At 44.6% G+C, this 27,833-nt stretch overlaps 1 protein-coding gene across 4 annotated transcripts; it reads right to left on the reverse strand.

Moving 5' to 3' along the window:
* Nucleotides 1-169: 169 nt before the first annotated feature.
* On the reverse strand, nucleotides 170-26,826 carry IFT52 (intraflagellar transport 52). Of its 4 annotated transcripts, none has more exons than XM_036244787.1 (14): nucleotides 26,697-26,826; nucleotides 23,729-23,852; nucleotides 21,208-21,295; nucleotides 18,899-19,028; nucleotides 18,536-18,611; nucleotides 15,789-15,857; nucleotides 12,331-12,457; nucleotides 11,697-11,783; nucleotides 10,520-10,588; nucleotides 9,052-9,206; nucleotides 6,202-6,289; nucleotides 4,971-5,079; nucleotides 2,324-2,469; nucleotides 170-444 (listed from the first exon to the last, which is right to left on the reverse strand). In XM_036244787.1, exons 2-14 carry the CDS (start codon nucleotides 23,845-23,847, stop codon nucleotides 397-399), a joined length of 1,311 nt encoding a protein of 436 aa, XP_036100680.1. In that variant the 5' UTR covers nucleotides 23,848-23,852; nucleotides 26,697-26,826; the 3' UTR covers nucleotides 170-396. The 4 variants fall into 4 exon arrangements, with proteins under 4 accessions (XP_036100680.1, XP_036100679.1, XP_036100682.1 ...); XM_036244786.1 differs by lacking the exon at nucleotides 26,697-26,826 and adding an exon at nucleotides 26,574-26,683; XM_036244788.1 differs by lacking the exons at nucleotides 2,324-2,469; nucleotides 26,697-26,826 and adding an exon at nucleotides 26,574-26,683 and having other exon boundaries at nucleotides 378-444.
* Nucleotides 26,827-27,833: the final 1,007 nt, after the last annotated feature.

Below are 27,833 nucleotides of genomic sequence, written 5' to 3' on the forward strand. Positions count from 1 at the left end.
TGGGGCAAAAGGACCATGTCCTTTTGAGCTAGTCCAAAAGCTGTCAAGTATTCACAAGCTTGAGAGTTATTTATGCCTTTGATAAAAGAGACTCAAATCCAGGACTGGAGTTGAAAGAAAAGACTTCAGTGAAAGACTTTCATAAATAATAAAAGTACGGATTCAGAAAAAAAAGTACAGATTCAATCAGGTTTAATTTAAAAAATGGAACATATCTTACATAAGGATCTTCTATTTAGAAATGTTATACTTATCTGGTCACTACAGAAGATACACAAACTTTCCAAAGCTCATAGGAGAAAGGATAGACAGACAACTTTTGATAAAGGAGTTGGGGAACAACTGAAAAACAGTTTACAAATCAGGAGGCAAAGAAAGCGTGAAGAGGCACGGTCCTCAGAAATGGTCCTGGAATGCAGTTTCGCTTGTATCAATGTCATGTTCCTGGATGAGGGAATAAGACATAGAAATTCAGTATTTCAGTGAAAAATCTGAAATGTGAACTCTTTGGTGTTTTAGACCTGATTAGAGATTCCAAAACATCATTAATTGGGACATATAAGTAATTTCTGGCTTTAAGGCGGAATCCAGCCCAGGGGTCAAGTTTTCACTACCAGGACAGGACCTTGACCACTGCCCATCACCCACCATGATGAGCAGGGAGCCAATGCCATTGAAGGCACTGATGCAGGGACCCACCAGACCTCTTACCTTGGGCGGGGGAGCCTGTCCCTGCCTGGCCACCAGGGTGAGTAGCTGGGAATCTACCTAAGCCCCCATCCCACATTCCAGTGCTGAGCAGCTGTATCCACACCTCACCTCTGGAGGCCACTCGTGGCACTTATCTCAGAGCACTGTAGACGCCCACATATCCCCAGCTGTCCCACTGCATGTCGCTCAGAGACACAAGGACTGCATTCGTCTAGCACTGCCGGACACATGAGGCATAAGTAGGAGTACCCGGCACTGCCAGCCTCTGCCACTAAAGGCCCAGACCCTAACTAGTCTTTCCACTCAGCATCTCCATTCCTAAGAGTATATATGAAGAAAAATGGACTCTCTCTTTATACTGTTTTATAGTCCTTCCCCCCACCCCATTTATTGTATCATAAATGTCTTCCCAAGCCCTTCAACACTCTTCTAAACATTTTTAATCTTATGGATGCACCCTAGGTACTTAACCCACTGATGATTTTATTCTTCCCTACTGATGATTTTATTTTATTAAAACAGTGCTGCTGCCCTGGCTGGTTTGGCTCAGCGGTTAGAGCGTTGGCCCAGGGACCAGAGTGTCCCGGGTTTGGTTCCCGCTAAAGGCATGCTAGGTTGCAGTTTGTCCCCGGCCCCGGTTGGGGTCGGGTGGCAGCCACTCGATGTGTCTCTCTCACATTATGTTTCTCTCTCTCTCTTCCCCCCTCTCTCCCTCTCGCTCTATCTGAAGATAAATGCAAAAAAAAAAAAAAATGTCCTTGGGTGAGGATAAAACAAAACAAACCAAAAAAACCAGTGCTGATGCACTGAGAATCCAGGTGGGCAAATCTATATACATTCAGGATTATATATTTAGACATTCTGAGGATTAGAATTGCTGGGTCAAAGGATATACATTTTCAGGGCTTCTGAACGATATTTTAAAAATATCTCCAGAAAAGTGGGACCAATTTATTCTTTTATCAGTAGTGTATGAATGCCCATTTAACAGTGGTTGGCATTTAATATTAGAAATCCTGTCAAGGTATTAAAAAGAAAAATGAAGGCCAGGCATAATTTCAAAGATCTTGGTCCTCAGTCCTGAGAAAGATGGTCTCTAACGTTAAGTGCTGACCTCACGTCCTGCTGCTCTACCCTTTGCTCAGTTCTCCCTAGCAAACATGGCATCGCTGCTGTTCCTCACACCTGCCAGGCAAAGCCCAGCCTTAGGGACTTTGTACAGGTCTTCCCTCTGCCTGGGACATCATCCCCCAGCTATCTGCATGGCTGAATCCTCACCACTTTCAATTCTTTGTTCCAGTATCAACTTTGTGGTGAGGCCTACCCCGACCACCCTATTCAAGACTGCCATGTTCAGCACACAGATCCCCTAACCCTGCCCTGCTTTTTTTAATACCATAGCACTTATCATGTGATTTATTTATATATTATAGTTATTGTTTACTGTCTCCTCCAGCTAGAATATAAATTCCATAAGTGCAGGGATTGTTTTGTTCACTTAGTAGTTACTTAATAAATACTTGCAGAATGCATGACTGGCATAAAACTCAGTTTATGGACGATATCGCCACTCACAGGGCTCTCACACCAGTGGGCCTTCTAGGCTCTGTACCTGGTTCAATTTCTTGAACTCCACCACTTGGAAGAAGATGTGCTCAAGGATATGTTTAGCATCTTGTTGGTCCTTTGGTAGTTTATTGGTTACTCCAAGAATGTCACCACACTTCCTGACATAGAATTCCAGGTCTTCTTCAGTACCTAAGCACAGTTGGGGCAATTAGATAACCCATACCTTCTGACCCTCCCCAAGTACAAACTCATTGCGATTTAGGTTCCCCCTGTCAGGTTCCTACGTCTCAAGATCACTCACCTCTTCCTAGGGTAATGTGACCACAGGACACACTGCAAAGGTCTCTGATGTGTTACTTTTATAAGTTAGGACCCAAGTGTGACACTCCTAATCAGAATAACACTGAACTGGCCTGGCTCTCCTGTTCCCAGATCCAGCATTCCTACATTACAAAGAACAGCAACCAGTAGGAAATGGAATTACCATTCTCTGGATGCGGCAAGGACCATTATGAGAAGAACACATGCGTATTTTAAATAGCATTTATTATAGCAGTATTATAGAAAAGAAAATTAAAGAAGGAAAAAAATCACCCATAATTCCAATAAGAGCATATCTCTATGAAGCCATCCCCAGTAGCCCGATGTTCGAGAATAGACAGCCATTAATGTCCTACTTATACTGTAATTTCTTTTTTCCCCTTCTGATCTGCCCTTTAAAATGTTATGATAGAAATGTAATTTTTTTCTTTAATCCTCATCCAAGGATATTTTTCCATTTTTGTTCAGATAGAGTAGGAGGGAGAGGGAGGGAGAGAGGGGGAGAGAGAGAAACATCGACGTGACAGGGACACATCGACTGGTTGCCTCCCACATGACTCCAACCAGGGCCAGGGACCAACCATAACTGAGGTACATGCTCTTGACCGGAATTGAACCCTCAACTCATTGGTCCACAGGCCGACACTTTAACCACTGAGCCAAACCAGCCAGGGCTGGAAATATAATTTTTTATTAAAATATTCAAACCATACAACTGTAAAAATCTCTCATACTACCTCCATCCCCACCAATACTACCTAATGTAATTACTGTAACATTATGCCTACACATCTACATATGTGTAAAAAGGGGGGTCAAATGGTAATAGTTCTGAAAGTTGCCTTCATCGTTTAACCATGTAACATGTCAAAGCTGACATCTTTCTTTTAACAGACGTATAATATTCTACTTTACTTCATCTTTTTTTAACCAATCCCCCTACTGCTGCACCATTAGACTGTTGCCAATTTCTTGTATACTACAATTAATATCTCTATAGCTATATCTTTTTTATTTCGCATTTCTACAAAGATTTCTGTAGGATAAATTGCTAGAATTGGAGACGCTGGATCACAGCATCTGATTCTTCACAGGTCCATTATGACTACTGGACTAACCACTATGTCTTGCTAATTTCTGATTGCCCAGAGCCTACCACAGTGCCTGGCACAGAACAGAGGTGTAGTGAAGGTGTTTTGCATTGAACGACGTTCATTTTTATACTATCCTTTCTGGTCTCTAGGGACATAGGTGTTGTTCACATAGTTGGAACCCTACTGGACGTGCAGTTTTCTATCTTTCTTTCTTCATTTAGGATTCTTGCTTAAAACCTATCAGTGCCATTCCCTGGCCTTTGTATACCTCTTTCACAATGACTGCATGTTGTCCCATTGATTGAATGTGGCACAATGTACTACCATTCCCCTGCTAGTGAACACTAAAGCCCTTGCCAATTGTATTGTATTTTTTAAATAAATAATGTAGGTCATCTGTACACCTTATTTATCTCCTTAGATTCCCAGAAGTGGGGTCTCTGCCTCAAAATGGTTAATTTTATGCCTCTCAGCACACGTGTGCAGGCCCATGTGCTGTGCCGGAGGCAGTGCATGTCTGGGGAGCAGGGACTGAGGGTCGGGAGTACCACTCACCATGCAGCTGTGTGGCCTAGGGCCTCATTTCCTCGTCCACGTGTCAAGGTGGGCATGCCTCACTCTAGGATCCCTCTGAAGGATCCAATTTGAAATCTCTATAATTTTTTTGGCCCTGACCGCATTTTCCTATTTAACTGCCCCTATGACTAGTGACCTAGATTTGCCATGTAGCAGCCAGGCTTAGAATTCACTCTGTGGTCACTCAGTAAGTCAGAACTACGGGGATTACAGCTGAGACTTTGGCTTCTGCTCAGCACCATGTTCTAACTCACTGAGCTAACTGGCCTGGAGAGAAATAACATCATTTACATGAAATACACAAAAACTGTGATTTTAGCTCTAGCCAGTTCAGCTCAGTGGTTGGAATGTCGGCTCACAGACCAAAGGGTCTCGAGTTCAATTCCCAGTCAAGGGCACGTACCTCGGTTGTAGGTTCGATCCCTGGCCCCAGTTGAGGTCGTGTGGGAGGCAACCAATCGATCTCTCTGTCACTCTCTCTCTCTCTGTCTCCCTCCGTCCCTCCCTTCCACTCTATCTAGAAGATCAATGGAAAAATATCCTTGGGTGAGGATTAACAAAAACAAAAAAACCGTGACTTTATACTCCTGTTTATATTTTGTTCTCCATGAACAAATGCCAAACTTTCTCTCACAGCAAATTTCAGTTCACAATTAAATAAAACTCACAAAAGAAGACAAAAACTTAGCATAAACCTACACTTATTGGTAATCTGAGCAAGCCGTGTCTTCTCGGAGGAGAACGTCTCGTCCAGGTCAAACAGCTCCAGCGGAGGAGGCGGCAGCTCCCTGAAACTGGGAGGGAAAACCTGAAGGAAATAAGGTCTGTCACGACAGCGCACATGCAAAGCCAACCTGACAGTGATGAGACGTAGGCGAGTGAGAGGCCAGTTCAGCCCTACCTGGGATGAACCACACGAGCCCATCGCCTCCTTCTGCCCTCACCCATCAGACCACATCAAGCAAGACTGGCCGGTGGTAAGCAACTAAACAGAGCTGGCTCTAGCTACACCACTGCACTGACCAGGCTGACATACCAGCGCCCACTGGCTCGTGCAAGGGCACAAAGCGTAAGGCTCATTAGGCTTATCTGTGGTGAATATTTGATTGTACAACTTGTTTCTCATTTAATCATGAGCCCTTTAGGAAGAGAAACTGTAGAAGCAGATGTAAATTAGGATAGAAAGTACTGAACTTGGAAGCAAAGTTTGCAGTTATGGCCCAGCAGGTGTGGCTCAGTGGACTGAGCATCGTCCAGGTCAGGGCACGAGCCCAGGTTTCAGGCTTGATCCCCAGTAGGGGGCATGCAGGAGGCAGCCAAAGGATGTTTCTCTCTCATCGTATCTATGTTTCTCTCTCTCTAAAAAAAAATCAATAAAAACATTTTTTTTTTAATTGCAGATATGAACCAGTGGTGTGCTGATAATGTTTAATTATCAGCTCTCAAACCAAGAGGCCTGATCTATAGCATCTGTGGTTTTCTGTGGTGTAAATACTTCCACATGGCCAATTTCAAGCTACCGAGATGAAGCGAAATGGCTCAGAATATTCCGGGCTGCAGTGGGATGAGTCAGTTTTGAAGACAAACTGAGTAAATGCTGGGCTGGAATGTTGGAACTCTGCTAGGAACCTGCCTGCTGCCTGGGAAGCGGCAGCACCACGCTCCCCCCCCCCCCCCCCCCCCCCCCCCCCCCGTGTGCCTTCCACAGGTGCCCTCCGGCCCAGCAGATGGGAAATGTTTAAAACAAAACAGTCCACGCCCTTGATTTCTCAGCTGGGAACCACACCAAATGAAGTCCCTGGGGAATGTTAGTAGGTTTGCTGTCTGTGCGTGGTTAGGGCCAGAGAAGTGAGCCTCCAGGAGAAGGGGCATATGGAAGGGCCGGCCAGCAGTGGGGTTCTGCAGTGAGGTCCTGAGCACACCTACTCACCGCTGGCTGAAGGGCTGGCAGCGGCGTCTCAAACTGAGGTTGGATGAGCTGCAGAGGTTCATGTTTCACGTTGAGCTGTTCATAAGCCCTGTGTTAAGACAGAAAAGCAGGAAACAGAATGAGGCACTGTGTGAAGAACATCTAACTGCTCACACTGTGCTCTTCTCCCTCAAATCAGGCGGTTCAGCACTTCTGCAGAAAAACACACGGTGCGTTCTTATATGCAATATAATAACCCTTTCATGAATCTTCTCCACTGTCTCACAGAGTATGACTTTACTGAGAACTAACAGGGAAAGTTCTTCCAAGTTTCATATCAGATTTCTCTTAAATAGCCTTTTTATTTTACCCAATGAACACTGACTTTTTTTAACTCACTGTTTCCTTATTTGTTTTTACCATCAAGAAATAGGAGTCAAATCTGAAGTCTGCTTCTGGTAACTGAACAGATCTGCATAGTATCCATGTCTACTTTCCTCAACTAATACTTACTGAACATGTACACACAGCAGGCAGTTTTAGTCACCGGGAATGTAGCAAGGGAGATCAAGACAGGCTCTCCTGAAACTTACACTGCAGTGGTGGAGAGACACACACGAAAACGCAACATGCCAGGTATTAATGAGTATTATGAAGGAACATCAGGAGAAGGGTAGAGACTAGGGAGGGAGTGCAGCTTCTCAGAGAAGCCCCGAAGAAGGGAGGGCAAGTCCTGCAGGGCCCTCAAACTGTCCAGGCAGAGGCAAGAGCAAGAGCAGGAAGAAGGGTGCGAGGCATTTTCAGAGCAGCAGGGCAGCCAGAGTGGTGACTGCAGAGGGGCAGTCGCAGGAATGAGTAGAGTCAAGTTCCGATCTTACTCATATTATTTTCTTTATTGTGGCTTCTCCTTTGCCTCCATTCTCTCAAACATTCGTTTTATGCTTTTGTATTGCATAAAATTGTGAAAGTTGGCTGAACTCCTCTGGGAATGAGGCAAATTAAAACACACTCACCCAATGTAAACTGTATACACATTTGTGGCCTTTCAAAATTAAGCTAAACAAGCAAATGCCAATGGGTATGAACCAAGTTCTGCCTGCTTCTAAGTATAAGTGATTTCAGAAAGGAGAGGGTCTGTGACTGCAGACAGCTGACCAGCTGATCTTAGGCTGTTATTCTCCCAGGTGCTTGGGGAGAATGTTTCCTAGCAAGGAGCAGAAGATCCCTGTGGAGGAAAGAGAAGTAACCTTTACTGAGCACCTACTAAACGCCATATATTGTGCCCAACTTTCCACTAGGCATTTAAATTTATTTTATTTAAATCTCAAAACAACCCGGGAAACTGGGTATAGTCTCTTGCGGAGGAGGAAACAGAGGTGTAGAGATGAAGTAGCTTCCCAAGAACACATGGTTAAGAAGTGACAAAGGCGCCCTGGCCGGTTTGGCTCAGCGGTTAGAGCGTCGGCCTGCGGTCCTGAGAGACCCGGGTTTGGTTCCCGCTAAGGGCATGTACCTCGGTTGCAGTTTGTCCCCGGCCCTGGTCGGTTGTGCAGGTGGCAGCCACTCGGTGTGTTCCTTTCACATCGATGTTTCTCTCTCTCTGTTCCTCTCTCTCCCTCCCACTCTACCTGAACAAAAAATGGAAAAATGTCCTCGGGTGAGGATAAAAAAAAAGAAGTGACAAAGGCAAAATTAGAACTCAGACCTGGCCAATCCCTGCCAACCAACCAGAAGCCCTCTGACTCAGTCTACCCAGAAGGCAGAATGTCATTAACAGCAGTTTCAGCTAAAGGTCCCAGGACCTACACATGCCAGGGCGAAGATACTCAAAAGTGCTAGTCCCTGTCCCTGCTGTTAGGGATGGAAAACAACAACAAAGAGGGCAGTGAAACAGGGTGCAGCCCTGGCTGAACAGTCCTTCAGACCGGGCTTGAATCCCTGCTCCCACCTTGGGAGGATGCCTTACCTCCTTTAAACCTGTTTCTTCAGAGGGAGTGAGACAGGTAACTCGGATGACTACCGACAGTATTTATTTTTTTTTATCCTCACCCGAGGATTTTTTTTTTTTGCATGTATCTTCAGACAGAGCGGGAGGGAGAGAAGGAGAAAGAGAGAGAGAAACATCGACGTGAGAGACACATCGAGGGGTTGCCACCCAATGACCCCAACTGGGGCAGGGACAAATTGCAACCAAGGTACGTACCCTTAGCGGAGACCGAACCTGGGACTCTCTGGTCCGCAGGCTGACACTAACCGCTGAGCCAAACCGGCCAGGGCAGGTCTACCGACAGTATTAAGGGAGGTAATAATGTGGAGTGCTTAGAGGTGAATACCACCCGGGTTTAGTGAGAGGACAGCTGAGACGTGGGACTCTCTGTGGCCCTGACCAGGTAGCTCACTTGGTTAGAGCACTGGCCTGATACTCCAAGGTTGCAAGTTCGATCCCCAGTCAGGGCACATACAAGAATCAACCAATGAATGAATGCACAAATAAGAGAGACAATAAATCGATGTTTCTGTTTCTCCCTCTCTCTCTCTCTCTCCCTTCCCTTCTCTCTAAAGTCAATACATAAATGAATGAATAAGTCAATCCATCCAGGGAAGCCCAAGGCAAACTGAAACCAGCTGGTCACCCTAAAAGCCTGATAGCACCTGAAACACAGGAAGAGCTAACAATGGCTGGCTGTTCCCTCTACAGCAACGCCCCCACCCCAATATCCCAGCTCTCTCTGTCAACCTCATCCTAGACCTGGAAAATGTGGTTTTCATACCACGTTTGCCATGACCCTAACTCTTGTCCCCAGGCTCCTGTTTTCAAAGCAAACACTCGGAATGGGGTGCAGTGCAGCTCAGAGAGCCACAGGTACTGACTTGATGACCTTGGAGAGGGAGGTGACATCCAGCTGGTAGATGGACAGGTCGAAGAGGGTGGTGAAGTCCCGGGGGTTCTCGTCGCCCTCCTGGAGGCACACTCGGAGACGCTCCGACAGGGTGGCTGTGTCGGGCAGCATCATGTAGTCGGAAATCTGAAAGCCACAGAGGGTTCCTTTCAGTAGGTAGAAACAAGAACTTTACGTGTCACGTCTCCAACATCGCAGGTCTAAATCTGCAGTATTTATGTTCTCTTGCCAAGAGAGTTCACTGCTCACAATCACTGACAACAACCTTACATAAGGCACTTTATGGGGAATGAGGAACAAGTACTTGGCTTCACCCAATGCTGGCTAACTCCAACTCTCCAGTTACTCGCGCCGGTATTCACACCACTGAACACAGCCGGAGAACCACCCTGCTGACCGGTCTGCTTTGAATCTCATGCTGCTGACCTGCAGTGCTCAGCACTGGATACTGTTCCCCAGTCCGTTCACCTTCCCAGTCTCCTATACTTTCCTTTGTCACTTTAACCATCTAAAGCGATTTTTCCTTTCTTAATTTTAGCCAAGGACCTTATTTTCTATTTCAGTGAGAAAACAGGCAATCATAAAAGAAAATCCGCAAGCTTCCACTATGACATCCACCCACCCACCAGCATCTGGTTTCTCTCCTGTTACATGTGAGAACGCCTATGGCCCCAGCAGACAACCCCTCCACGTGGACACCAGACCCCAGCCCTTGTCATCTACCCAAGGAAATGCCTAATGACACATGCTGTCTGTTGGTAACAGTAAAAGGCCAGGAAAACTCAAATATCCATCAATAGGGGACTGGCTAAGTATACTGCATACAAACAATGAAAAACACGGTCTTAAAGCCCTGGCTGGTTTGGCTCAGCGGTTAGAGTGTCGGCCTGTGGACCAGAGAGTCCCAGGTATAGTTCCTGCTAAGGGCACGTACGTTGGTTGCAGTTTGTCCCCAGCCCCGGTTGGGGTCGTGTGGGTGGCAACCAGTCAATGTCTCTCTCATCGTTTCTCTCTCTCTCCCTTCCTGTCTCCCTCCCGCTCTATCTGAAGATAAATGCAAAAATGTCCTTGGTGAGGATAAAAAAACAACAACAAAAAAAAACAGAACAGCCCAGCTGATGTCGCTCAGTGGATTGACTGTCATCCCATGGACTGAGAGGTGCCCGTTCAATTCCAAGTCAGGGCACATACCTCACTACGGTTCGTCCGGGCCCTGATTGGGGTCTTGCAGGAGGCAACCAATCGATGTGTCTCTCAAATAGATGTTTCTTTCTCTCCCTCCCTCCCACTCTAACTGAAGGTAAATAGAAGAATATCCTTGGGTGAGGATTTAAAAAGAGAGAGAGAGAGAGAGATTCCCTTGAAAGTGTTAGAAGTGATGCTGAGAAGGTAGCCCCTTTTTTCTTTTAAAAGTTTTTTAATGATTCACAACCTCCTACCTCTGGGTCCTCAGCGTCAATCTGGTTTAGGTGAATGTCTTCTGTTGTAAGCCACTGGAAAACAACATCCTGGATTTAAAAAAATACGCCAGAATTAAACATTTGGTTACTTGAGAAAGCCAAAGGCAGCAAGAGAGAATTAAATCAATAAAGAAAAAGTGGTAACAAGAAAAAGACTGAACCAGTGATTCAAATGAGAAAAGCCACCCTTCTCTTTGTGAAATCACATAAAAACTTAAGTTTTCTTCACTGTAATGCCGCTTTTATTATCAGAAATTTCTCATTTCTCTTAGGGCACGCGGACCTCTACCACAAGCCAGAACTGATTAAAACATGTCCCCAGTCCCGGAGCAGTCCCCGTTTAATGTGCTGAAACAGCCCGAACTTCAAACACAGACTCTATCTAGAGCTCCCCAGACTGTGTCTAGTGACACTGGAACTTCGTGTGGATTCTACAGAAACAAGCACTTACTCAACCTCCCAAAAGAGTCCTGAAGACTCGAGTCTCCAAGGCTGAAGGACTCGATCTCATTAACGCAAAGGCTCCGTGGGAGCTGCGTCCCCCGCGAGGGAGCCTCGGCAGCCATCAGAGGACAGCTCTGGCAGTTCTTCACACTATTCCGACCAGCAGCTGCCGTGCCTGTACCTCATCCCACATCCGTCAGTGACCAGGGCCATCATAACCCTCCTAAACACCACTTGAGCCCGCCGGCCCCTCCCTCATTCACACCTTCACTCCCTTCCTTCAGGCCCTCATCCTGCCTGGCTCCCTCCACCGGCCTCAAACTGGCTCCAGGCCTCCTCTTTCCATACACCTCATGGAGGAGTCTCAGACTCAGATCCTAAGACCCAAGGCTGCTCAACACCTTACAAGGGCTCCCCAAGACTTTTGGCAGAAAGTCAAGCTCCTGAACTTTGTACGTGACACCCTGACTGGGCTTGTCCCTCACCTCTTCCCCAGGTCGGCCCCACTCCACGTTGGCATGCTTAGAAATGCTCCCCGCGTCCTCCTGGATTTACTCTTGGTCTCTCTCACTCTCTCACACTGTAGTACACAGTCTCAGAGTAGAGACTACGCCTGACCCAACCTCGTATTCTCAGTGCATGGCACACGATGGGCTCTGAACAGCTGGTTTTAAATGAATCCATGAATTGGGCGGGATTTTTAAAAGCTTACCATAATTTTGCTGTTTTCTTCTTTATCCAAATATTGGTCGCTGAACATGTAACACGAGCCAAGCACTGCCAGCTTCCCACCTTGGTTCTGCAGACGACAAAGCAGCAACAGATGCTCAGATCCCAAGCGCACCACGTGCATCCTCGTCTCCACACTAATTGTCAGAATTACATAAGCACTGGCTTATATACAAATAACCATATCCTTGAGTGAGGATAAAAAAGAAATTAAAAAAAAAAAAAAAGAGCTAAAGCCCAGACCAGACAGTGTGGCTCAGTGGACTGAATGTTGTCCCATGGACTGAGAGGTCCAGGCTCTATCCCCAGTAGGGGGCGTGAAGGAGGAAGCCGATCAATGTTTCTCTCTCACACTGATGTTTCTCTCTCTCTCTCTCTCTAAAGAAAAATAAAAACGTATTTTAAAAAAAGAATTATAATATAGGTAGCCTTATGCCATAGTGGAAAGCTTTGGATTTAGAATGATAAAAGCTAGGTTCAGGCCTTGACTCCATCAATTATCCCCAAAAGTAAAGTGGAGATCAGTGAAATACTACTTTGCAAGACTGTTGTGAAGATCAACAAGAAAATATATGAAATCTTTTAGAACATGCATGCATGTCTAAGAAGGACTGTACCTTGGAGTGATAGAAAGCCAGAATGGGTCTGTTAAGCGGGAAACAGACAGAACCTGTGGACAGAACAGCCACTGCTGGCTTCATGACACTCAATGTGGCACCAAAAGGATACACAAAGGTGAGAGCCCTGTAAGACATCAAAGAAACATTCCAGTTTGTAAAAATAACAAATAAAAACTTTTTGAAGATAATCTCAGTGTTTCCTCGGCAATTCATCATCAAACACAAAATTTCCTCTAAGCTTTGGTTAACACAAAAATTGGTACAATTCTAGCTGCAAGTTTAAAAAAGCACTTTAAGAAATAGGAATGTAAATTAACAATTTACAACCGCATGTGCAAAGGACTGTAACTGGAAGAACTAAAGTGGTCCCTATGGAGGGGAGGAAGAGGGAGCCTCACGCAAGCACTGAACCCGAGCTCCACGTGAGCTGCTCTGTGTAAGAGCATCCAGAGGTACACATTTCCCTCTTCCTGACAGATCTGACCGGTGCTATCTCCAAGGATGAACGTCCGTCATTAGAAGAGCCTGTTACCAACTGAGTGCTTACATGAACAGAAGTATGTATCTACCCCCCCTGGACACTTCTACACACCTGCCTTGGAGTTCCTCCCCCATCTCCAATGTCGTAACAGAGACTTCAAGTATCTCAAGTGAATCAGTCTGACTTGGACAATGTACTCATGGAAAAGGTGGGGGGGGGGGGGGCAGGGGACAGGATGCAGATCCTAGGGTAAGGCCAACCCATGTAGGCGGGCCAGGGTTTTACTGGAAGAAAGCCGGAGCTCTGCAAAGGTAGCTGTTTGCAGGAAGTACTCTCAGAATGAGGAAAAACGGGAATGTTAAAACCAGAGCATCAAGTTGGAAACTTCAGGGGCTAGGGAGACCCAAGGAGTCTCCTATTAAGAGTTTAATTTCCGCCCTGGTTGGGTGGCTCAGATGGTTAGAGCATGGTCCTGTACACCAAAAGGTTGTGGGTTCAATTCCAAGTCAGGGTACATACTTAGGTTGCAGGTTTGATCCCTGGTCAGGGTGTAAATGGGAGACAACCAATGTTTCTCACATCAATGATTTTTTCTCTCTCTCTCCCTTCCTCTGTCTCTAAAAATCAATGAAAACATCCTCGAGTAAGGATTTAAAATAAAAAAATAGAGTTTAATTTGTCTTTTACTGTAGGCCATGAGAAAACTCTTTTTAGCTTACTTTTTTTTTTTTGGTAAGTGCCCCTAGCAAGAACCGAACCTGGTCCATAGGCCGACGCTCTAACCACTGAGCCAAACCGGCCAGGGCGATTTTTTAGCTTACATTTAAAATTATTTCTTTCCTGTGCCAGTTGTCCCCGTTCTCGCAGTAAAGCCTCATCTACTCCTTTTACAAACTACATATAAATAACATCAGCTGGGTGAATGCCTGGGATAGAGCATTCCTGGACAGGGCAGATATGAAAAGGCCCTAGGGAACTGAAACAAAGTTGGTGTGGCTACAGCAAGGCGAGAGAAGGAAAGGGGACATAAGAAACAAGGATTAACGAAAGTATGGGGCTGCAATAGGCCAAAACAGGACTGGTACCCACATCTCAAAGCCTACAGAAGCCGTGCTGCTTCCATATCACCCAGGACACAAAACCCAGCTACGCGCCCTTCACTACAATTACCCAGGAAGCAGTAACGCAACAGCAGGTAAGGTACTGTGCCTTATACCACAGAGCACTGGGGCAAGTCTTACCTCACTGGAGTTTCCCAACAACTGTAAACTTATTACTGTCCCCATTACAGATATGGAAACCAGCTTGGGTTACTATGCTCTGGGTCACCTTTCAAGTGAGACACTGAGACAGGCTAGTAAGCCAGGACATGTGGAATAGGGAAAATGAGACAGACAGTTACATGGCCAAGCAGTTTACAGCCATCTAGTAAATGAAAAATCCTATCTTTGCCCTGGCCAGTTTGGCTCAGCGGTTAGAGCGTTGGCCTGCGGTCCGGAGAGACCCGGGTTCGGTTCCCGCTAAGGGCACGTACCTCGGTTGCAGTTTGTCCCCGGTCCTGGTTGGTCGTGCGGGTGGCAGCCACTCGATGTGTCCCTTTCACATCGATGTTTCTCTCTCTCTCTCTCTCTCTCTCTCTCTCTCTCTCTCTCTTCCTCTCTCTCCCTCCCACTCTATCTGTACAAAAAATGGAAAAATGTCCTCGGGTGAGGATAAAAAAAAAAAAATCCTATCTTCCATAACCAAGGCCACTTAAGAGTAAATGGTTTATACTTTTCCTCCCTAGGCAGAGCATAAGGAGCTTCAATCACCCTAGTCAGGGAGATAGGTAACAGAAATCCAATTAGTGCCATTTGTGCCAACCATACCCAAGGACAGATGAAGTGAGGAGAATAAATCCCATTTTGGCGTATCAGCATAGAGTTGATGAATATTCTATTGAGATCCTCCCCTCAAGTTCTGCCTTTGAGTTAAGAACCCTCAAGACAAAGACCCAGCGAGGGGCTCTCTGCAGCACACCCTGCCTTTCTTCCCTCTCAGGCCTGCTCTGTACTTCTGTCTCCTAAACTCTTAAGGGTCCCCACAAGACTTGCAACCAGAGGGGGCAACAAGCAGCGGCAGCTCATCCTGGGCTTATCCAGTGAACCTGTCTCCATAAATTGATGGTTTTTTCCAGGAAGGGAGGGAGGGAGGGAGGGAGAGGGAGGGAGGGAGGGAGGGAGAGAGGGAGGGAGAGAGGGAGGGAAAGGAGATGATTTCCACTAGAATACTGCATGCTGGCAAGAGAGGAAAAAGGGGCGTGTTCAGACAGACAAGTGCTACAAACTGCCTGGAGGGCCATCTGGCAATGCAGCACATTTGGCAAAGAGCATCAGTTGGAAGGCCTTTAACTCAGAAATTCCAATGCTAAGAATCTAAATTACTAAATATTAGCACACGTGCACAAAAACAGTACATACAAAGATGTTCACTTTGGGCTTTGTTATTTATAACAACAAATATCAAACTTTATAACAACAAGGAACAGAAGTTAAGAGTACAGTCCCTGGAGCAGACTGCCTAGGTCTGAAACTAAGCTCTGATACTTACTCCAGTGAGCTTGGGTAATTAATCTGTTACCTTGTCTGTAATCTGATAGGATTGTTGTGAGGATTAAATGAGGTAATACATGCCTGTCACGTAACAAACCCGCATAGATTTACATTTTCTTTTTTTTACATTTTCTTCAAATTCTTTGAGTGTCTGTCTTGATAAAATGCTACATTTTTAAATATCTGCTTCTGCTTTTTTAAAAAATATTCAATATTATCTTGTGTTAGTTTCAGGTGTACATACTGGTTAGACAATCATATATTTTGAATCATTCAAATTTTTTTTTGGTGAGAATCACTTTTGTAATCAAAAGCTCTTCATTCTGAAAAGGACCTTCAAAATGACAGAGCCGTCACCTTCAGGTGCCGAGCAGCACACTCACTGGGCATTGTTTCCACTGCTCTCCTCAGTGATCCCAGGCACGGCCTTCCCTGCAGCTCGGCTGATTTCCCTTCAAGAAAAAAATTAAAGTCTAGTAAATTAAAAAATTTAGGAATCTCACACTCCATTCATTAGTAGCATCAACTAGATGCAAGGGCTCTGTAGACTTGTTCAAGGTACAATTTTTAATAAGTAAGCCTGGCCGGTGTGGCTCAGTGGTTGAGCATCAACTTAGGCACCAAGAGGTCGCCAGTTCAATTCCCAGTCAGGGCACATGCCCAAGTTATGGGCCAAATCCCCAGTGGGGGGCATGCAGGGGGCAGCCAATCAATGTTCTCTCTCATCGATGTTTCTATCTCTCTCTCCCTCTCCCTTCTTCTCTCTCTAAATTTAATTTAAAAAATTTTTTTAATTAAAAATATGTTTGCCTTGGCCAGTTTGGCTCAGCGGTTGGAGTATTGGCCCGTAGACCAGAGGGTCCCAGGTTCAGTTCCCACTAAGGGCATGTACTTCGGTTGCAGTTTGATCCCAGCCCCGGTTGAGGTCATGTGGGTGGCGGCTACTTGATGTGTCTTTCTCACATCGATATTTCTCTCTCTCTTCCTCCTTCTCTGAAAATAAATGCATAAATGTCCTCAGGTGAAGATAAAAAAAAAAAAATTAAAAATATGTTTAAAAAAAAAGCCCTGGCTAGTTTGGCTTAGCGGTTGGAGCGTTGGCCTGCGGACCAGAGTCCCGGGTTTGGTTCCCACTAGGGGCACATATCAAAAAAAAAAAAAACCCACAACTTAAAAAAAATTTTTTTTATCCTCACCCGAGGACATTTTTCGACATTTTGTTCAGATAGAGAGGGAGGGAGGGAGGGAGGGAGGGAGGGAAACATCGACGTGAAAGGGACACATCGAGTGGCTGCCACCCATACAACCCAACCAGGGCAGGGGACAAACTGCATCTGAGGTACGTGCCCTTAGCGGGAACCGAACCCGGGTCTCTCCAGACCGCAGGCCAATGCTCCAACCGCTGAGCCAAACCAACCAGGGCAAAAACCCACAACTTTTAATAAATAAAAATATATACTCATCACACACCTACACCTATCTTGGAGAACTTGCAAAAGTTAACATTAAAGTGTAAGGATCAGTTCCTGTTTCTCGAATCCTGAGGGAAGGGTCAGTATACTAAACCCACATTCTAGTCTAGTATCCTAGACTGTGTGCCATCAGAACCAGCAGAGTACCTGGCATGCAGCAAGTTCAAGTGTGGAACGAATCATTTGGAATATAAGGAAAAGCTGGCAGAGAGCACCGAATGTTGTCCCTCTCATGCACTCATTTCCCACTTCCCTAAAGCCCCTGCTTTATGTTCTAGGATCCAGTGGGTTAGAAAAACACTGACTTCATTCCAGACTCCAGGGGTAGAGGATATGACCTAGCTATGCCATCAAGACATTCTAGGCCCTCTGCCACAGTGACAGTCGGGATATGCATGTGGCCTAGCCCAGCTCAAACGGCAAATCTCAGGACTATTCTTAACGAGGATGCTGGGATGGACCATCCGGCCCACACACTCAGGAGAGCAGATCCAAGAGAACTGCAGAGAAAGGGAACTGGAACTCTGGAAACAGCATGTATTTTCAGTTACTCTAGCTCCAAAACCTGCCCTATTTCTAGGCTTTTCAATTACATGAATCAATAAAGTCTCTACTGTTCAATCCCATTTGAACAGGGTTTTCTGTTACTTGCAACTGAATGTATTGTAACCGACAAAAGGGTGAATGTGAAGTAAGGTTTCAAAAGATAAGAGGAATATAAACTGATAGATGAGAAGTAATACAGTAAAATAAATTATGATACAATCAAATCAAATCAAACAAAAGGAAAAGAGAAAAGAAGAGCCAGTGACATGAATGTGTGAGAAGAGATGAGGAAAGCCCGGATGGTGTGGCTCAGCGGTTGAGCGTCGACCCACGCACCAAGAGGTCGCCGGTTTGACTCCTGGTCAGAGCACATGCCCAGGTTGTGGGCTCAATCCCCAGTGAGGGGCATGTAGGAGGCGGACAACTGATGTTCTCCCTCATCAATGTTTCTATGTCTCTCTCCCTCTCCCTTCCTCTCTCTCTAAAATCAATTTTTTTTTTTTTTTTTTTTTATCCTCACCCGAGGACATTTTTCGATATTTTGTTCAGATAGAGGGAGAGGGAGAGAGAGAGAGAGAAACATCGACGTGAAAGCGACACATCGAGTGGTTGCCACCCACACGACCCAATCAGGGCCGGGGACAAACTGCAACCGAGGTACGTGCCCTTAGCGGGAACCGAACCCAGGTCTCTCCGGACCGCAGGCCGACGCTCTAACCGCTGAGCCAAACCGGCCAGGGCTAAAATCAATTTTTTTTTTTATCCTCACCCGAGGATATTTTTCCATTTTTTGTACAGATGGAGTGGGAGGGATAGAGAGGAAGGGAGAAAGAGAAACATCGATGTGAAGGGACACATCGAGTGGCTGCCACCCGCACGACCAACCAGGGCCGGGGACAAACTGCAACCGAGGTACGTGCCCTTAGCGGGAACTGAACCCTGGTCTCTCCGGACCGCAGGCCGACGCTCTAACCGCTGAGCCAAACTGGCCAGGGCTAAAATCAATTTTTTAAAAGGGTGGAAAATTAAAAAAAAAAAGAAGAGATGAGGAAATGATTCATGTAGAAAAGATGAGAGTCATTTATAGACATTTCTGCTTTCAACACACTTACCTATTCAAGACTCCATTGGAAACTAGAGCTTCTTTAGGATGGAAATACTTATAATACACATTTCTAACCACAGCATCTTTAAGGGGAAAAGAGAGGAAGGCACATTTTAGATTAGAAATTAAGTTTGATACAGATGCTTAAAACTTTGACCTGAAAGGAACCCTGGAACTCTGTCCCAGTCCCTCTCACTCTATAAACAGAAGCGACCTAGGCCCAGGGGTTCAGGCTGCCAGTGGCCAGAATGCGGGGCCAGGTACCCTCCCAGCCCAGGGCATTCTCCATTGCACTATTAGGCCCAGAGTGCTACAATACGAATAATCAATAGGAAATTCCTGCCTCTATTAAATTAATAGTAATACTTACCATTATTAACCATGATTCCATATTCTTCTAGGAGAAAGTTAATATTGGTGTCAAATCTGCATTCTCCCCCCTCTCCCAGCATCACAAGGATATCTCCACCGCCGTCAAGGTATTTCTTCAGGACCTCAAACTACGCAAAGGAAAAAAAAAATCTATAAATATACCCAAAAGATGAAGACCTTAACTACCTGAAAAATAAACACTTCAAATCTATAAGGCACTTAAATATAAATGTATGTAAGATAATATAAAATTTACTCTCCTTGCAGAATTTCCAAGCTTGTCTTTAAAAATGAAACTCCCAAATACTCGAACTAAATTGACATTTTCCAAGTTGACTATCTAGACAGCAAACTAAAAATGGAAAACTATTAGCTAAAGAAAGCTCACTGGTCTCCTTCATTCAAGAGCATCCCTGGTCACTACTTACTAGATGCCAATTGCATCTACCCTCTCCTGACAACCAAAAATGTCTCCAGACGTTGCCAAATGTCCCCAGGCACTGGTCACTGACCCTCTCTGGATGCTCTCACTTTGCTGAGGCTGCTTGTTCCTTGGCAAAGACCCGATCATTTCTCTCTGTCTTCCCTAGGTGGAGAAGGGAGGTGGTGGGAAGAAACTACATTGGAGTTAGGCCAAAGCCCAACAAGTAATGAAGTACTCCTTTGCAGGCCACTATCAGCTGTGTAAATATCTCCCTCAGAGTCTCACTGGGTAGGGTAGCTGGTCACCTCCATATTCCCAATGGTAATTTCTACTGCTTCTCTCAATTCACCTGATCAGTTTCATCTCTTTCCATGCCCCTTCCCAGATGAGGTGTCCTGGCAATCCAGGTGAGAAAAAAGGACAATAGAAAAGCTCCCCTGTGGACCTCCTCTCGTGGCCCCACCCAAAATTAGAACCGAAGACCTTGGACTGCCTCAGTCTAAGGCCCACCCTGCCTTCACTCCCCACAACTCATCAAGGCTCTTCAAGTCTCTGTGGGAAAGGTCCTTGCTATGTTCTGGGCCTTTTGGTTTTTTAATTGTGGTGAAATACATTTAACGTAAGACTTACCATCTTAACCATTTTCAGTGCACAGTTCAGTAGTATTAGGCATATTCACATTACTGTGCATTCGATCTACAGGACTCTTCATCTCACAGAACTAAAGCTCTGTATCAACTCCACATTTCCCTCCCCCACCCTCCAGCCCCTGACAACTACCACTGTAATTTTCTCTATGAATTAGACTACTCTAGATTCATCATATAAATGGAACCATACACTATTTGTCTTTTTGTGACGGGCTTACTTCACTTACCATAATGTCCTCAATATTCATTCATGTTGTAGTATCAGAATTGCCTTCCTTTTTAAAGCTGAACAGTAAATCACTGTATGCATATACCACATTTTGTTTATTCAATCATCTATTGGTAGACACTTGGGTTGCTTCTACTTTTTAATAGTTGTGAATAATATAAACACGGGTGTACAAACAACTAACTCTTTGAGATCTTGCTTTCAATTCTTTTGGCTATATGTATATCCAGAAGTACAATTGCTGGATCATATGATGGATGACTCTATTTTTAATTTTGAGGAACTACCATACTGTTTTCCACACTGTTTGAGTTTGTACCATTTTATGTTTTCACCAACAGTGCACAAGGGTTCCAATTTCTCTACATCTTTGCCAACACTTGTGTTCAGGGTTTTACATTTATTGTTCTTTGTCTATTTCATGAAATAAAATTTTAAAAAAGCTTAATTTAGCCCTGGCCGGTTTGGCTCAGCGGTTAGAGCGTCGACCTGCGGTCCTGAGAGACCCAGGTTCGGTTCCCGCTAAGGGCGCGTACCTCGGCCCTGGTCGGTCGTGCGGGTGGCAGCCACTAGATGTGTTCCTTTCACATCGATGTTTCTTTCTCTCTCTCTCTATTCCTCTCTCTCCCTCCCACTCTACCTGAACAAAAAAAATGGGAAAATGTCCTCGGGTGAAGATAAAAAAAAAAAATTAAAAAAAGCTCAATTTAAAATGGCATTTTCCTATTTTCAAAGCAAACATATGGCAAAGAAATATGGCTGATATTAGCCTGCAGTATATGTCTGGCACTTTGCGTGCATCATCTCATTTAATCATCACAACAACTCAATGATCAAGAGAGAGTCATTACCCAAAGGCAACACAATAAATGATAAATGAGAATTTAAATCCAGGATTTCAGAGCCCATGTTCCTAACCATTTCATATTTTTTCTTCATGAATGTATATATATACACACACACACGCACACACACACTCTTTTTTTTTAATGGGTATTTCTTACCTCTGCTGCAGTAAATTTTTCCCTTGGCCCAGCTGTAATCCACAGTTTCACCCCAACTAACTTCTCAGATGTGATTTCATCTTTTAAGCTACAAATATGATTTTAAAAGCAAGCGTTAGATCCATAATTAAACCAATTTATGAGTCATTTTAACCTCTAGACTGTATGGAACCAGAGGCCAGAGGCCCAGAGATGAAGGGGAGTAGAGGTACCCAGTCTAGCCTCTCTCCCAAAGTGAGAATCCCCACTACAAGCTCGCACCAGAGTCATTGGCCTCTGCTCAAACACTTCCTATGAGCCAAATTAAACTATGCCAGAGAATAAAGAAGTCCTTTACAATCGCCTCTACCATTAGTTTGGATGATTACATATCCTTACCTATTAAGAAGAACTACACAGCTACAAAAACAGAAATATTTTCATTTTTCCTTTCTCTAATTTGAAGTATTAACACAAGTTAAAATATGGAGAAAGCCTCTAACCTCTTAAAGACCTGTATTTGGGGACTTCCAGTCAAGCGTAAGTAAACGCGGTACCACGTCCTCCCACAACCACATCAAAGTTACAACTAAACTACTGAATAACCATCATTCAAAACAGCCTGAAATCGCGCTGAATGGAAGTCCTACAACTACAGCATTAAAGCAGCAGCCACATCCAGACTGGTAGGAGGGGCAGAGGGGACGGGCTGGGCCCACACCCACGTGTGGTGGATAAAAATCAGGAGGACACCTCGGCTGGGAAGGTCCTCCCTGAGGACTGAGGGGTCCCCGTCCCACACCAGGTGCCCCGCTCAGGGTTCCAGTGCCAGGAAGAGAATCCCCATCACTTCTGGCTGGAAAAACCAGCGGGAACTGAGGCTCAGGGAGGCTGAGGCAGCTGGAGCCCCAGGCAGCTCCTTAAAGGGCCCGCGCACGGACTTATCGGATTCTCTCCCTCTAAGCTTGGAGGGGAGGCAGCTCGAGGGGCACCAGAGACATACAGGGAAGAACTGAGCTGTTTGCCACTGGAGCGAGGGCTGGAGAGGGGGCTTTCTCCTGGACAGACGTGCTGTCAGAAGCCTTTGTTCCTTTGGTGAGCCCTTCCCTGGGGCGGCAGACAGCAGCCATACTGTGACTCCAGCAACCTGGCTCACACTGTTTGCCCCGCCCTGGTGATTCCCTGAGGCCCCGCCCCACCCAACTTTCAGGCCCACCCAAGCTGTTGCCAGTGCTTAACCATAGGATTGGCCTGTCTTGGATCCTGCTTCAGGTTTTCCTAAATTCTTTCAAACAAGCAGCATTTGGTCTCAGCTAGCCCCATACCTCTCGTTAACTAATACATAGAAACAAACACAGGGAAGCAGCCAAAATGAGGAGACAAAGAAACAGGCCCCAAATGAAAGGACAGAACAAAACTCCAGAAAAAGAACTAAGCAAAATGGAGACAAGCAACCTAACAGATGCTGAGTTCAGAATACTGCTTATAAGGATGCTCAATGAATTTAGTGAGAACCTCAGCGAACTTAGTGAGGGCCTCAAGAGCATAAAAAAGGACCAGTCAGAAATGAAGGATGCACAGTCAGAAATGAAGGAGACACTAACTGAAATAAAGAATAATTTACACAGATTCAATAGTAAAGTAGGTAAAGCCAAGAAGCAAACCATCAATTTGAAATCTAAGGAGGCAAAAAACACCCAATCAGAACAGCAAAAAGAAAAAAGAATCCAAAAAAATGAGGGGAGTGGCAAGAAATATTCAGAGTGATGAAAAGCAAGAACCTACAACCAAGATTACTCTATCCTGCAAAGCTGTCAGTTAGAATTGATGGACATAGACTTTCCCAGACAAGAAAAAGTTAAAGAAGTCATCACCACCAAACCGTCATTATATGAAATGATGAGGAGTCTTTTTGAAGAAAAAGATAAAATATATGAACAAACAAAATGGCAATGAATACGTATCTATCGACAGTGGAATCTACAAACAAAATGAACAGGCAGAGCAGAAACATTCTCATAGATACAGAGAACATTTTGTTGGTTGCCAGATGGGAGGGGGTTTGGGGGAACAGGTGAAAAAGGTGAAGGGATTAAGAAGTACAAATTAGTTGCTAGGCTGACAAATCTCAAAGGGAAGGGGGTTGGGGGGGTGGGAAGAAATAAACCAAAAAACTTATTACGTAACCCATGGACACAGACAACAGTGTGGGAAAAGGCAGGAGGGGGGCGGAAGTGGGGAGGAGGTGGGGGTCAATGGAGGGAAAATGAGGAACATCTGTAATACATGCAACAATCAAGATTTTTTTTTAAAAAGCTGTATTTGGGTAATTAGAATAAATTTTTTATTTGTGATTTGGGGGACAACTTAATAATATGCTAACTGCCAATTTCCAAAAGAGATGCTTTAATAATTTATTTACTTCTGAATGAACTTTAAATTGAGCTTCTCCCACCTAAACAATATGGCTTACATAAGAAAATATTTTCAGTTTTATCAGCAGGCTATATTATCGGCAGGGGTAAACAATCCATAAGGTCACCTCTGAATCTTCCAATTGCTCCGAAGTCTCTTCTGCATGGATTTATAGCCACTGGTGGTGGTAAATATTTCCTTTTTGTACGCATTGAAAAGAATGGTGCTCCGAAGCTCTTTCTCCATGGTTACTTATGAAAAAAAGAAGGGATCAGAAAAAGAAAAACAATAAACAATATTCCAAAAGAAAGACCACAAAAGGAACAGAGTCTACTTCTAATTTAAGGAAAAGGGGTATAAAGCTGCAACCTACCTATGAAATCTCTGCAGTTCTCAAAGGTTGAGAATGTAATGCATAATCACAGCTGCAGAAACCTAAGACCAACCCTGGTGACCTCCTGTCTCTTGCCCTGCCTACTACCAGCCTACTACCAGCCTACTACCATGGCCCTGCCTGCTATCACTCTATTCCATTGGAGACCATGATTCCTCACTGTTAACTGTGAAATATAGTCTTCTAGATTCTTTTTATACATGAGTTAACTTATAGTTTGATTTACAAAACAGGATCTTATCATATGCACTATTTTTTTTCCTATTTTTTTTTTTTTATCATCACCTGAGGACATTTTTTGCATTGATCTTCAGATAGAGCGGAAGGGAGAGAAGGAGGAAGAGAGAGAGAGAAACATCGATGTGAGAGAGACACATCGACTGGCTGCCACCCACATGACCCCAACCGGGGCCGGGGACAAACTACAACCAAAGTACATGCCCTTAGTGGAAACTGAACTCGGGACTCTCTGGTCCGTGGGCCGATGCTCTAACCGCTGAGCAAAAGCAGTCAAGGCTCATATACACTATTTTACAACTCATTTTTTTCACCTAACCCTGTAGCTTTCACATCTTTCCATGTTGGTACATAGGAATCTTTTTTTTTTTTAACTGCTGCACAGTATTCCATTTTGTGGATGTACTATAATCAATTTAACTAGTTATATAGATTGTCATCTTTTTCTTTCCAAAAACTGTGCTACTAAAGCAATGCTACAAATATCAATTATCCTTGAACATGTTTTTGTGCACTTTCCATATTTGTAAAAACCTACCTGTTAAATAGCTAATTATTCCCAAATTGCCCTCAAAAAAATTGTAATTTTTACTTCCACTAATACTAATACAATTCTATTTCTAATCCTTTTCACCTTTTCTATTAAGATAGGTACCCTCCCTCATTATTGTTTTGATTAGCATTTTAAAATTAGTGAGATGGCCATCTTTCACTGTTTATATTGGCCACTCATGTTTCCCCTGATTTTCTTGTTCATGTACTCTTATTTTTCTATTGAGTTTCTTATTTTTCTAATTGATCATTAAACAAATACTTTCACAAATTTGTTTGTCTTTAGACATAGTTTATGGAAGCTTCTTTGGTTTGGTTTGGTGGAATTTTACAGGCTACACAAGTGGTTTTAAATTTTATAAAGTATTAATCTTGCCCTGGCCAATTTGGCTCAACGGTTGAGCATAAGCCTGCGGACCAGAGAGTCCTAGTTTCGGTTCCTGTTAGGGGCATGTCCCACACAAAAAAAAAAAAAATTAATCTTTTCCTTTCGTGATTTTAAATTGCATGACCTATTTTTAGAAGAATTTTTTCCATGCTAAACTAAGATTATAAATATACCCAACAATGCTTTCTTCCAGTACTTTCATGTCATTTGAAAAATTTAAATGTTGAGGCCCAGGCCAGGTAGCTCAGTCGGTTAGCGTGTCCTCTGGATATGCCAAGGTTGCGAGTTCAAGCTCTAGTCAGAGCACACACAAGGAGCAACCAATATATGCATAAATTAAGTAGGACAACAAATCAATGTTTCTCTTTCTCTCTCTCTCTCCCCCTTCCTCTCTCAAATAAATAAATAAAAAATAAAATAAAAGCTAAATTTTGGTTCATTTGGAATTTATTTCACTCAAAATAAATTTTATTTTTTACTAGAAAATTGCCTGGCACCAATCCAACTTCTCAATGCTTATTAAAACATCACCTTGACTATATAATAAATCACTATAAATATTTGGATCTTATTCTGAATTCTATATATTCTATCTACCAGTAAGTTCCTGCTCAGTTCCATTCTATTTTAATTACGGTAACTTTATAATATGTTATAATTTCTGGTGATACTGGAGAGCTAATCCCCCTTATTACTTTTTAAAAAAATTTTGTTGGTCCTCCCTTTCCCTCCCGTTATTACTCTTAACTTTTAGATTTTCCTGGCTAGTCTCACATATTTATATTTGCAGTTTAACTTTAAAATCATTTTGCCAGGTTAAAAAATGCCCCCAGGAACCCACCACATTTATCTTTTCATGTTTCATTCCATCTCTGTGCATGCTTGTTTTCAGTGTATATATACAACATTGTATTCTGCTTTCTCGAGCTTCCTACAGGAATAGTCTTCAAGATTAGGTTGGTTGCATGATCTATTGCAGGGCTATGTCATAATCAACTGAACCACGGCCTGCATGGGCATCTTTTCCATTCTATGCCATCACAGATACTACTGGAATTTACATATTTCTGCTTTTGCAATTATTTTCGCCGTAAAACAGATTCCTAAGAGCAGGATTCCTACGAAAAGGGAATGAGATCAAGATGTCATGAGCCCTTGTCCAATGCTCTTTCATACTCAGCAGGACCACTGAAAATCATCGTAGCAGGAAGCGATGGAGACTTGAACCAGTCTAGGGTCCGAGATTCAGGCCTAGATCCGTGCTCAGTTTACTTTACCCCAGAGGACCTCTATTATCCATAAGGCTGGCCCAGAGGCTCCGAGGGCAGTCCAGCGCAGCCCTCGCCAGCGCCAGGCCGCCCCAACACCCCGGCCGGCCCTCTAGTTTAGAGCTCTTCTCACCTGAGGCCCGGTGACCACCATCTTCACCTGACACCGCCCACCGCCGCGGGTATCCAAGGCCGCTTAGCAACGGCGGAGGCCGAGCGGCGCGCTGGGAAGGCGTGAACCCGTGCGTATGCTTACCTCGAGAGCCACGTGATGACGACACAACAGAGGACGTCAGTTAGCCTGGAGCGTCGGGACTGTGGTAGTAGGGGGCGGAGCCAACACGGGACTGTACCATTATTTTGACTGAGGGGTAAACCTAAACAGAACGTGGCTTAGCTTTAGGCCAAAGTAGACCGATTTAATTGTGTCTTTAATATCAAGTCTTATTAAAGACTGATAAAAATGGTAGGTCCCAAGGACCTAAACTTCGCTCGACCCCGAGAATGGAGAAGAGTGAAGACTTCCGGCCGGGGTGGGTGGGGTGAAGAACGCCCCAGCCTCGATTCCAAGAGCGCAGGCGCAAAGAGGCGGGGGTGGAGCTTTGCCCCTGAGACCCGGAGGTGGGGTCCGACTGCTGGGAACTCTGGACTGGAGACTTGCAGCGTGATTCCTAAGGGTTTCCGCTCTCTGAGAGGTCGGGGGCGACTTCCGGTGGGAGGGTTAGTGGTGAGATGGGTAATCCCAAATAGCTCTTTCTGTTGGTTAGTCCCATAACTCGAATCACCCCATACCCAGGGAATGGCGGTGAACCCCCCCTCCATGCGTTTGCTGGTGGGGAGTTAGACCTGGCCAGATCCTACAAAAAAGTAAAAATATAAACTGTCTTAAGGGAGCTGTGAGGGGCCGGAACTGGGCATAAAGCCGCCCCCAATGAGTAGAGATATGAAAGAAGAGTTGTATTCATTAAGCCAAGGCCTGGGAAGAGCGTTCGGGGCAGACGGAGCTGCTTATGCGAAGGAGCGAGACTGAGAAAACAGACGCCGTTAATAGGGCCTCCCTTCTCCCCAGAGGAGTGCTCCGTGCCCTGAACAGGTGGACTTTGCAGTGGCACCACCTCGCTGGCTCAACCCAGTGAGAATAGAGACTTCGGACAGTTTCGGTTTGAATTTGTTTGTTAGAATCTTCGTGTACAGAGCGGTAGGAGTTTGGAGATCTTAAAAACACAACTCTTGTTGCCTTTTCACAACTGTGCAGTTGTTATTGCACAGTTAAAAAGAGGAGGGTGATTCAGAATTCTTTTCCTGGGGGATGCCGTATTTTGGTGCAAAATTGGGTGAATGCAGTCTTCGGTGAGGGATAAAAATGGAAGTGATGTATTTCCGTTGGAGAGAG

This window comes from Molossus molossus, unplaced genomic scaffold (genome assembly GCF_014108415.1).
Source record: "Molossus molossus isolate mMolMol1 unplaced genomic scaffold, mMolMol1.p scaffold_m16_p_6, whole genome shotgun sequence".
NCBI lineage: Eukaryota > Metazoa > Chordata > Mammalia > Chiroptera > Molossidae > Molossus > Molossus molossus.